This window comes from Astatotilapia calliptera, unplaced genomic scaffold, assembly GCF_900246225.1.
Source record: "Astatotilapia calliptera unplaced genomic scaffold, fAstCal1.2 U_scaffold_61, whole genome shotgun sequence".
In the NCBI taxonomy this organism is placed as follows: domain Eukaryota; kingdom Metazoa; phylum Chordata; class Actinopteri; order Cichliformes; family Cichlidae; genus Astatotilapia; species Astatotilapia calliptera.
Window position 1 is genome coordinate 61,413 of NW_020535802.1, and position 11,444 is coordinate 72,856.

Sequence of the window (11,444 nt, forward strand, 5' to 3'; positions counted from 1 at the left end):
CCTAGGTTGAGAAAAACATCCTTCTAAAGCCAAATAAAAGGTTTTGAGATAAATAGGATGAACTAACAGAACATACTGAACTAAGAAGGGGAAAGAAAACATCTTGTTTTCCTTAAATGTGTGATGTTGAATGTTTTATGTAATGTGTCTATAACTGTCTATTCTCTGTCTTCACAAAATAATAAGCCGGCAATTTAAACGTATTTACTGGTCTGTGGTCTTTATTACATGCTACGCTCATTACTGCTCTAGTAGTCGAACCTAACTGGTCCTAGTATACTGTAACGACTCCAGAAGTGTTACAATGTCACGGGAGATGGGCCATGCCCCCTTCCGCCATGACAGTAGGCCAGCCAAAGGATACCATTTCAGCTATGGATCGTACGTGTTGTGTTGTCGGTTGCAACGTTAGATCACACGATCGTGAAGGCAAGAAGCTGGATAACGGGCTCTCTTTTCATCGTTTTCCGTCCTGGAGGCAACGTGAGGGATCCCATGTATCCGATATTACTAAACAAAGACGTCAGGCTTGGATTGCAGCGGTGAGACGAGGGGATATCGAGTTCTCTGCAATCCCCAGCTTTTTGTTGGTTTGCTCACGGCATTTTCTTTCCGGTGAGTTCTAAATTAATTCATATCACTCTTGAAAGGCTTTTAGTGTTATTTTCAATGTGCTGAGGTCATAGATAATGAGATAAAACATGCTAATGTGTGATGCTACAGAACCACATCATGTCGACTGAGTAGCTTATGATTTGGCATTATTGCAGGCAAACCAACAGGAAGCCAACAGGAAGCAGCTTCAAACAAACACAACAAGAGAAAAAACTCTGAATGTTTCACATTAAAGTCGTACATTTCTCATAAAAACAGGACAAAGACTTGAAAAAGTCGTGTTTTTCCGTTCCAGGAACCACAAGGCTTCACTTTTAAAGGTGAAGTGTGAAAGAAATGGACATATTTGAAGTCCAACACCTTTTTCCAGTCACATTATTAAAGCAGACAAACTACAAGCTCATTTTCATTCCAACAAGTCATCTTCTGACCTGGACTAACAACACTGGTCTCTATGTGCAGCTGGCTGTGAGACCAGTGCTCAGGGAGCGTCTACAAAGTGCAACACTGAAAGAACATCGCACACTAGCTGTGTCCCAAAACGTCGGCTGCATCCTTCGGAGGACCCGGTATTCGCGGTCTACGTGGGCCGGGTCCTTCAAAGACTGAAAAGGCTGGAAGTGCGAGGCTGTGAAATGGGACGGTCTAGCCTTCAGATTTGCGTCACCGCTGTGTCGGTGGAGTTTAATAAACTCGGCCGTCTGCTCCTTGCTATCTAAAATATAACAGGACACTGGCGTAAATTCTCGACCGTCTCACACTTCTGTTTAATCAGTTTCCTGTTTAACGTTTATTCAGCTGTGTGAAAATCCCGGAGGAACTTTGATCTCAGCCAAACCGATTTACTCCGGAACAAATAAAACACAGAAAAAAGGCAAACAATTACATTTTTAAGTTATCCGAGTGACTTATATATCGTGTTTCACCTGAGTAGCGAAAGAGCGGGGTCTGAAAACGATGAAGCCGGGCGTCCGCTGCTCTCGCCGGATGGAGTGACCATTGAACCCCCCGGCTTGCTAGCGAGCGGGTGGGGAACAGACGTCTCCGAAAACGTCGGCACACTTTTGCAAATATGCGATGTCTTGATAAACCAAGCAGATATTTGAAGTTTACACAGCTACTTTCTCGCCTGAAAATATGTTAAAAGTTTATTTTGTGACCCAGAAAGATTAATAAGAGTAATTTGAAAACTTAGTAGCAGCCGCCATTGTTGGCAGCTGAAATTTGGCTGGGCCGCGCTATGAATTCTGGGATATGGTGGGCCACGAAGGACACACCCGACGAATCCTTCAAATTCGGGGAAATGAAGGACGCATTTGTCGGGCACATTTGAAGGAGTCGACAAATACGGACAGCCTTCATCGCCTGGCTGTGACGTAATCGGCCTTCAAATGCAGCCTCTGGAGGATGCAGCCGACGTTTTGGGACACAGCTACTAATTTGCTTCCATCATCCAACCTGAAGAGGAAACAGAGACGCCTCCCCTTCAAAGTAAAAGCTGCTCCTTTTGGACACAGTATCAAAGAAAGTCTACAGTATAACATAGAAAAGACAGAACAAAGTTTTGGTTGTTTTTAAATTGTGCAGAAATGAAACTACACTAAGCTCAATTATGTGACAGACATTTCATCCCATGTCAGTTTGGCCTCATCCTGGGCCGGATTATCCAGCACACACTCTGACCACAGGTCCATGTTGAGCAGGATGAGCTGCTGGCTAATCTGGAGGCTGTAGCAGCAGCTCACAGTCACAGTGGGTTTCCACTCATGAAAAAGCTCTGGCTGCTTCATTTCTCATCTCATATCAGAGACTTTAATGCTTCACTGAAGCTGTACTGTGATGCTTCCATATCCCAGTGAGGCCTCCATAATGATTTCAGCTGTTCTGTACACACACTGTGTGCCCTGTATGGCTCAAAGTCTCTGCAGCCTGTTTTTATCTGCTATCATCAGATCTTCATCATCCTCATTCACATCCCTCACACACTCTACAGCCTCATCAGCACTGACTTCATCTTCACTGACTGATGGAGCACAACATGAACCTGTGGAGGCTGAAACACTGTCCTGTCAAACATCTCCCCGTCACCACTCCACTTCTGTCAGCCTTTAAATGAACCCTGCTCAAGTCTGTCACTTCTGTTTGGAGCCAAAAGGAAAAACTGTTGTTCAGTCGTTTGGAAAGACAACATTTCTGAAAGCACTCAAACTTCTTCACATTTGTCTTCAGACACATCCTGAACATTTCGGAACTAAAGAAAGTTTCAAACATCAAAGACCTGAAATATAGAAAAACTACAACAGCCGCAGTCAGTGAACTCACCTCAGAGTCTCCAGTCGACAGTTTGGACTCTCCAGTCCAGCACACAGAAGCTTCACTCCTGAATCCTGCAGGTTGTGGTTGTTACTCATGTCCAGCTGTGTCAGATGGGAGGGGTTGGACTTCAGAGCTGAGGCCACAACTTCACAGTGAGACTCTGAGAGTCCACACTGAGTCAGTCTGTGATGATAGAAAATATAAAATGTGTTATTATAAAAGCAGAAAATCTGCATTATAAACACAGACTGAATGTATATGAAGACAAAACAGAGTGAGGTCATAATCTGATGAATCTGCTCTTCACATCTGTGCTTCAGCTCCTCTTACTGTGTTTGACATGACACAACGATTGAGTCTCTCTCAGACCTGCAGACTTTTAATGAGAATCTTTGTTTGGCTTTAATCTGCAGATGAAGGAGGAAGATGGTGTCACATTTAGGCTTCCATATTGTCCACAGTCTGTCACTGAGATCTGATCCAGAGTCAGAGTGAAGACACACATTTGGACTGTTTCATGTTTTGACTCCAGAACATTTTGAATGAGTTCAGCTCAGTGAAGAGTTCCAGCTGGAAAGAGGATCTCTGTTTGCTACCTGCTGTCAGGTACGACTGTTCACGTCCACACGCAGGAAAAACCTGCTGACTGTTACCAAATGGAGCAGAAATCTCATCACTGGACAATAATGATGAATGAACTCAGAGCTGCTGATATCAGATCTGATTTCAGGGGAACTAAACACAGAAATGATTGGCTCATTTGAGCTTTCTGAGCCATTATCTGCTGGTGTGTCGCTAGTTGGCAGAAAATGATTTGTATTCCTGTTCAGGGCTTCAGTGTTTATGAGTCCAGATCCAGGTGACAGCAAGTCAAAATGATGTTACCTGTCTGTGTCCAGCAGCAGCCTGTATTCACTTTGAATATTGTTATAACCTGACATGGATCAGTTTGTCTTTGATTGGTTTGTAAATGTCACTGTTTCCATTGGACCTGAGTGACGTACAAAGACAGAGAGGGAGAGAAAGGAGAGAGAGGATGGAGACAGCAAAGAGAGAGCAAACACAAACAGGTGAGAGTGGACAGGTGACCAAGGTCAGCAACCAATCAGAGAGCTTCTGTTTGACCCACAGTCACTGATGATGACTGCACATAACCAAGCAGTGTGTTACTCTGATATCAAATATGGATCCTGCTCTTATAATAATGATCATCAGATGATATTATTGTGTTATTTTGTAGCTGAATACGATGTTTGTGTGATTATCAGTGAAAGAAGCAGTGAGGAGGATGGAGAGAGAGAGAGGACAGAGGGTGAAGTTAGAAACACTAAAAGGATTTTTCATGGATTTCATGGATGATTTGAGTGATTTCCAGCAGGACACTTAAACATGTCAGTGGACGTCCTAAAGAACATATTCACTGATATGAAACGTGTCATTGAACAGGATTAATATCAGTGGAAACATGGTGGAAACAGCTGTGACTGCATGGATGTGACACACTTCAAATCTGTTCTCCACTCTTGGATTTGGGATCCATGGAGCTGCTGCTGAGTCTGTACAATAAAGGAATGGTGTGGAAGGTTGCAGCGTACGGACACAAACACTTTGTGCTTACAATCTGATTTTATTTTCAACATTAAACTACTAACCTACACTGATCAATGATGTTAATGATCACATCTGGACTCACCCAGCCTTTCTGCAGTTCCTCACAGCTGGAATCAGTCTCTGTCGTCCCCGCTCTGATGTGTTGTACTTCTGCAGGTCAAACTGATCCAGAACCTCCTCTGACATCTGCAGCATGAAGGCCAGAGCTGAGCACTCGATCTCAGAGAGTTTCTTCTCTGATCTGTTCTCTGACTTCAGGAACTCTTGGATCTCCTGATGTACTGAGAGGTCGTTCATCTCCATCAGACAGTGGAAGATGTTGATGCTTCTGTCAGGAGAGATTCCATAACTGTTCATCTTCTTCAGGTTGTTGATGACTCTCTGGATGGTTCCTGGACTGATCTCTGTCTGACCCAGCAGACCTACTAAGAGTCTCTGGTTGGACTCCAGACAGAGGCCATGAAGGAAGCGAACAAACAGGTCAAGGTGGCCATTATTACTCTCGAGGGATTTCTTCATGGCTCTGCTCAGGAAATCATCCAGAGAAGACTCGTTGTATTTTTTTCCCAAAAAGTTCTTCAGCACCTTTGTCTTCCTGTTGGTGTGACAGTGGAACATGTAGACAGCAGCCAGAAACTCCTGAATGCTCAGATGAACAAAGCAGTAGACTGGTTTCTGGAAGATCACACACTCTCTTTTGAAGATCTCTGTACAAACTCCTGAGTACACCGAGGCCTCTGTCACATCCAGACCACACTGCTCCAGGTCTTCTTGGTAGAACATGATGTTTCCTTTCTCCAGATGTTCAAACGCCAGCCTCCCCAGCTTCAGAAGAACTTCCCTGTCAGCCTCCGTCAGCTCCTGTGGACTCGTCTCACGTCCCTCATGGTACTTGTTCTTCTTCCTCTTTGTCTGAACCAGCAGGAAGTGTGAGTACATGTCAGTCAGGGTCTTGGGCAGCCCTCCTCTCTGCTCTGTAGTCAACATGTGCTCCAGAACTGTAGCAGTGATCCAGCAGAAGACTGGGATACTACACATGATGTGGAGGCTCCTGGATGTCTTCATGTGGGAGATGATTCTGCTGGACAGCTCTTCATCACTGAATCTCCTCCTGAAGTACTCCTCCTTCTGGGCGTCAGTGAAGCCTCTTACTTCTGTTAGCCTGTCAACACATGTAGGAGGGATCTGATTGGCTGCTGCAGGTCGGGAAGTTATCCAGACGAGAGCCGAGGGAAGCAGATTCCCCTGGATGAGGTTTGTCAGCAGCTGGCTGACTGATGACTTCTGTGTGACATCAGACAGCAGCTTCCTGTTGGTGAAATCCAATGAAAGTCTGCTTTCATCCAGGCCGTCAAAGATGAACAAAAGCTGAGAGACAGCCAGCTTCTCTGCTGTGACCTTCTGTAATGTTGGATGGAAAACATGGAGCAGCTCCAGAAGACTGTACTGCTCATCTCTGATCAGGTTCAGCTCCCTGAATGAAAGCAGAACCACCACACTGACATGTTGGTTCTCCAAGCCCTCTGCCCAGTCCAGAGTGAACTTCTGCACTGAGAAGGTTTTTCCAACACCAGCCACGCCGTTGGTCAGAACCACTCTGATGGGTCTCTGTTGGTCAGGTAAGGCTTTAAAGATGTCCTGGCACCTGATTGGAGCGTCATGGAGGGCGTCCATCTTGGAAGCTGTCTCCAGCTGCCTCACCTCATGTTGGGTATGAACCTCTTCACTCTGTCCCTCTGTGATGTAGAGCTCAGTGTAGATCCTGTTGAGGAGGGTTCTACTTCCTGTTTCATCACTTCCTTCAGTCACACGTTCACATCTCCTCCTCAGACTGATCTTATGTTCATCTAAAACCTCCTGCAGACCAACATCTGCTGAAAGAAAGAAAAACAATGAGACTAAAGAGAAAGAAAACTCTTCAATGTCTGAACAACACAAGAAGTCCAGTTTTCAGAAATGAGTCCATCAGCAGACAGATGTTCAGTCTTACTTTGTACACAGCTGCTCTGACTGGCTGTCTGCAGTCCAGCTGTGGTCCTGGATCTTTCTCCACACTGTGCAGAAGCTCTGATGGTGACACAGAAAAGTCACAGTGGAGATACTTCTGTGCACCTTTGATTAGACTCATTATAAAAAGGAAACAAAGTTTGAACACAGTCATGTTTCCAGTTCACGGACTTACATTTATTCCATGGACACTCACTCTAACCTGAACCACAGCTACAACCCAACATTGTTGAGGCCTCATCTCCTCCTTTCCTGACTGTAGAGGTTAAATATGCAACAACCAACAAATAAAAGAATTTGGTTCATTTCAAAGAAATTCACACGGTGACCAAGTAAAGTAACCGTAGTAAAGGAGACAACATCCCGTTGATGGTGGGATTATTTGAAAGATTTGCTTTGGTCACGTCACCAAATGCAGTTGAACCACCCGTGGATCCATGTTTGACCATTCTACCACTCTGAGCTCTGCTTTTGAATCATTTTATTATTATCATCATTCATTTATTCATTCTTTGGAGGGGGGCTATTTCCTAATGCCGCCCTAATAAGCTGATGTTCAAGGGGAAATATAACAGAAACTCTTTCAGTGTTATTCATTAATAAATTAACAGATAAACTGTGAAGAAGAAAAAACTGAGATTTAAAGGAGAGAGTGAGAAACTTGATCATCATCCTCATAATACATGTTTATCAGTATCTGCTGTGACCATACTGCAGTAATAACTACAAGTCTACATTTCTGTGACTGTTGATCAATCACAGCAGGAATCTGAGCTCATCTCTGCACACAGAGCAGCTTCAGCTCTGGGATAAACTGCTCGCTTCACGTCCTTCTCAGCTCACAGACACTCATCCTGATATTTTCCTTTAACATTTGATGCTATAATTCATCTGAGTTTACACTTTATCTGCATAAATACAGAAAAACAGACCCAAACACCAGAAACCATCAGTTTCACCATGTAGAATATATTGTTGTTTCCTTGCTTTTAATTCAGAGAAAAACTCTGATTTGGATTTTCTCTGTTCTCTTTGCCACAGCCCATCCCAGCAGCAGCTGAAGCAGCTGACTGTCACAACACTGAATAACACTTTAGGAGGAATTTCAGAGGTCAGTAAAGCTCCAGTTTCAACATCAGTTAATTAATCATAGTTCATCATAAATGTGAACCTGGCTGGCACACATGTTAATGTTAGCCATTTAAATATTAGCAGTTAGCTGAGGCCACAAGAAGAAGAGGCCCTAGAAGAACAATGGATGATAAGATTAGATTTCCAAGACTAGGCAGAGACGTGTTTTCCTTTACTGTCTCTTACAGAGGAGGGAGCAGATACCAGACGAGGTCACGGAGGTACGGGGAGGATTCGCAGCAGACAGCAAGACTGCCACGTCCATGCGAGAGAGCGATGGCTACGATAATCTCTGTTTTTAAGATAAGATAAGATAAGATAGAACTTTATTAATCCCTCGGGTGGGTTCCTCTGGGAAATTCGACTTCCAAAAAGCACAGCAACGACCGAAGTTACAGTTACAGAATTGTTATATATAATATATATATATATACACACACACACACACACACACACACACACACACACACATACATATATAAATACAGAGACAGATATAAATAAAATATACAAAGGGGATAAATAGAATAAATAGGAATAAAAAATAAAATAAAAATACAATGTCTCCCTATATAATGTTGTACAGCCCATGTGAGGGTTATCCTCTCTGTGAACCAGATGCTTGATTTCACACAGAGGTCCACCAACTGAATTTGATCAGTTATGGAACGATTTACCTCGACAGGCTCCTTCACTCGCTGCTTTTAAACCTCCTTTAAAACACACTTTTACTCCCTGACCTTTGACCCAGTGTGACATGTTGACTCACTACCTCAGACAGCTTAAAATAGTCTTTTTGTTTTTTGGTGCTGCCTAAAAGAACCGTAAAATATCTGTCCTATATACAGTTATGTTCATATATTTTTGTGCTACATCAGGAAACTCAAAAACATAGTTTTTAATATTTTAATCCTTATTTTTAAAACTTTTTTTGTCATTTTTCTGAATAACACTTTAGGAGGAACGTCTTGATGCATTCTCAATCATCCAGGAAAGTAAATCTCCAAAAGTTGATTCTCTTCATCTGGACGTAGCGTAAATGTGTCCCAGCTGGACTTTTGTCAAAGCTGGAAAGGCTCCTAAAGAAAGTTCCAGTCGATCCAGGAGAGAAGGACAACCGCTGCCTAAGAGAAAACCTGTAGCTATCCCATATGTGTCAGGAGTGTCGGAGCAGCTGAGTCGCATTTTTTCTAAACACTGGGTCTCTGTGGCTTTTAAACCCCAAAACACGCTGCGCCAAAAACTGGTCCACCCCAAGGATCGGGTCCCCCGACACAAACAGAGTAACATAGTGTACGCTGTTAAGTGCAGGAGGATTGGCAGGATTTATACATCGGGGAAACCAAACAACCTCTGGCTACAACACAGAAGAGCCACCTCGTCAGGCCAGGACTCTGCAGTCTATTTACACCTACAGGCCAGTGGACACTCTTTCAATGATGAGGATGTAACATCCCGGACAGGGAGGAACGCTGGTTTGAGGGCGGAGTCAAGGAGGCCATTTACGTGAAAAGGGAAAGACCATCTCTGAATCGAGGAGGGGGCCTAAGGGTACATCTGTCACCATCTTACATGCTGTGATTGCAGCCATTCCCCAACTCTCTGTGAATGGGACTCATGACCATTGATCAGTGGTTGTTGATCAATGGTCATGAGAATTGCATAATTAAGATTAAGGAACTGACCTCCCAGCCCATTGTTCCTTCAGTGGGCAGGTTTCAGTCATTATGCAAATGTCCTGTTTATAAGATTGAAACCTGCAGTCAGCTGAGACTGAAGGAGTCACCTGGATGATGACGAAACGTTTCTCCCACAAAATGCTACGTCCAGATGAACTGAATCAACTTTTGGAGAAAGAAGTTGAATCAGTATTTCAGCTTTAAGAGGGTATTTTAACACAAACATCAGTCCTTCTACTTAAGTATGTTTGACACTTTGTTTACACCTAAATTAACTTTACTGTTAACCAGTTTTCATGTTTCTGTAATCCACCAGTGTGCTCATGCTTTTTTAAGTGAAAACATATTTTTAATGATCAAATATAATTATGTTTGTTATTTGTGGATTTTAAATGTCCTTGACAGAGACAGATGATGATCATTATCCTGCACTGTGGTCTCAGGTTTGGTCGAGCTAGCACAAAGAATGGCTATGTTGAACTTCCTCCTGGGATCTACACTAAGAAGTGAGTCCAACATTAGCAGGGTCTCTTTCCTTTATCTGATTCACTTTAGCATTCACAGTCACGTGAAGCTTGTTATTAACTCGATAAGTCAACCCAGGGTTTCAGCTGAGCGCTCACATGAAACACATGGTGTTGGCAGCATCTGATCAATCATATTCATGGAGACGTGTATCAGCAACAGAGCAGCTGAGTTTGCAGAAGGAAGTCAAACTAAACCACAGGAACAATATGAGGAGATTACACACATAATAAAATACTAGCAGTAACACAGCTGCTGCAGACAAATCAGTCGTGTGATCGTGTGTGAGAGGAGAAGGACTGTAAAGGAGTTTGGTGTTAAAAGCTCTGTATGAATGTGGGAGACTTTGAAGGGCTTTAAAAAGGCCAATATAAAATAAAAGGCAGCAAAATTGCTGAGTGTGAAAGTCACCAGACTTATCAGACCTCTGTGATTAAGACCTGTAAGAACACCTGTTTGTACTTGTTGGCATTATATCAAACACACACGTATATTAAGCCTTTGTTTGAACTCTGGTTGAATTTGTTACTTTCAGACTGTGAAACATCACAGAGGCTGCAGCTGCAGATCTTTTATTCACCTGGAAATTTACTTTAAATGTTAGATGGAAAATGTATTGCTCAGTTTAACCAAAGTAAGAACAAGAATCCATAAACCTTCATAAAGACAAACATCTCCCAGAACATTGAGCTGCTGAAGTGTCACTGAAGGGAAAAACTATTTGTCCTCCTCCATCCAGCAACACCTGAAAGACCTGAGTGGAAGCTCCTCCCTACACTGTGTTTGAAGCAAAGCACAAAGGAGACACCTGCTGGAGCAGCTGGAGTCCTACAGACACTCAGCCTCTTCACTACACAAACACCTCCTACAACATCCACTCTTTCCACTCTGACTGCTGTGTTTGTGGAAACACTCCAACACACACCGCTTCACACACCAACATAGAAATGTGTGAAAAAGAGCTGAGCTGATATCAAACATGAGGATTTATTCAGAAATACAGAGTCAGGAACAACATCTAGACACACATTACCTCTCAGCAGCAGAAGAACAGCCTTTAAAGTTTATATCAAAATCCTTCGACATGTTGCTCTTTAAGGAAACACAGCTGGGTTCAGGTCCAGGTTCTGGATTAGTTTCAGGGTTATGTCCAGCTGAGCCTGGTACGCCCCACAGCTCTGGGCTTTAAAACAACACACACAGAGGTATGAGTGTGAATAATGATGGAGCAGTGATGTGAGTGCTGAGCTGTGACATGGAGAAGAGTCATGGACAGTTAGAGATGGTCATCTCACCTCTGAGCTTTGGTCTGGCTCTCATGTTCCCCACACAGAGTGCTTTTAGAGGGAGGGACTCCCTCCTCTCTGTCCTCACACTGATCCATGCTGCTCAATTCACATCAGCTCACACACACTTTCTACCTTCACCTGCAGAGGAAACACAAATCATTTATGTGCACATCAACTGAGAGCTGCAGAGGTCGTGTCTGATGTGTTGGACTAACATCCATCTGAGACGCAGCTTTCATCAGTTCACTACAAAAAGTGTCACAGAGCCCAG

The 11,444-nt window shown here is 43.4% G+C and overlaps 1 protein-coding gene across 2 annotated transcripts in view; it reads right to left on the reverse strand.

Moving 5' to 3' along the window:
- The window catches only part of LOC113018328 (protein NLRC3-like), a 34,933-nt gene extending 23,728 nt beyond the window's left edge, over positions 1-11,205 (reverse strand). The window contains exons 1-5 of one of the 2 annotated variants that reach the window (XM_026161382.1): positions 11,180-11,205; positions 10,918-11,067; positions 6,533-6,609; positions 4,625-6,416; positions 2,938-3,114 (exon numbers count right to left, since the gene is read on the reverse strand). In XM_026161382.1, coding sequence (XP_026017167.1) covers positions 2,938-3,114; positions 4,625-6,416; positions 6,533-6,609; positions 10,918-10,970 — 2,099 coding nt within the window. In that variant the 5' untranslated portion in view covers positions 10,971-11,067; positions 11,180-11,205. Of the gene's footprint in view, positions 1-2,937; positions 3,115-3,519; positions 3,923-4,624; positions 6,417-6,532; positions 6,610-10,917; positions 11,068-11,179 lie in introns of those variants that run through there. The other variant, XM_026161383.1, reaches the window with a different exon arrangement.
- Positions 11,206-11,444: the final 239 nt, after the last annotated feature.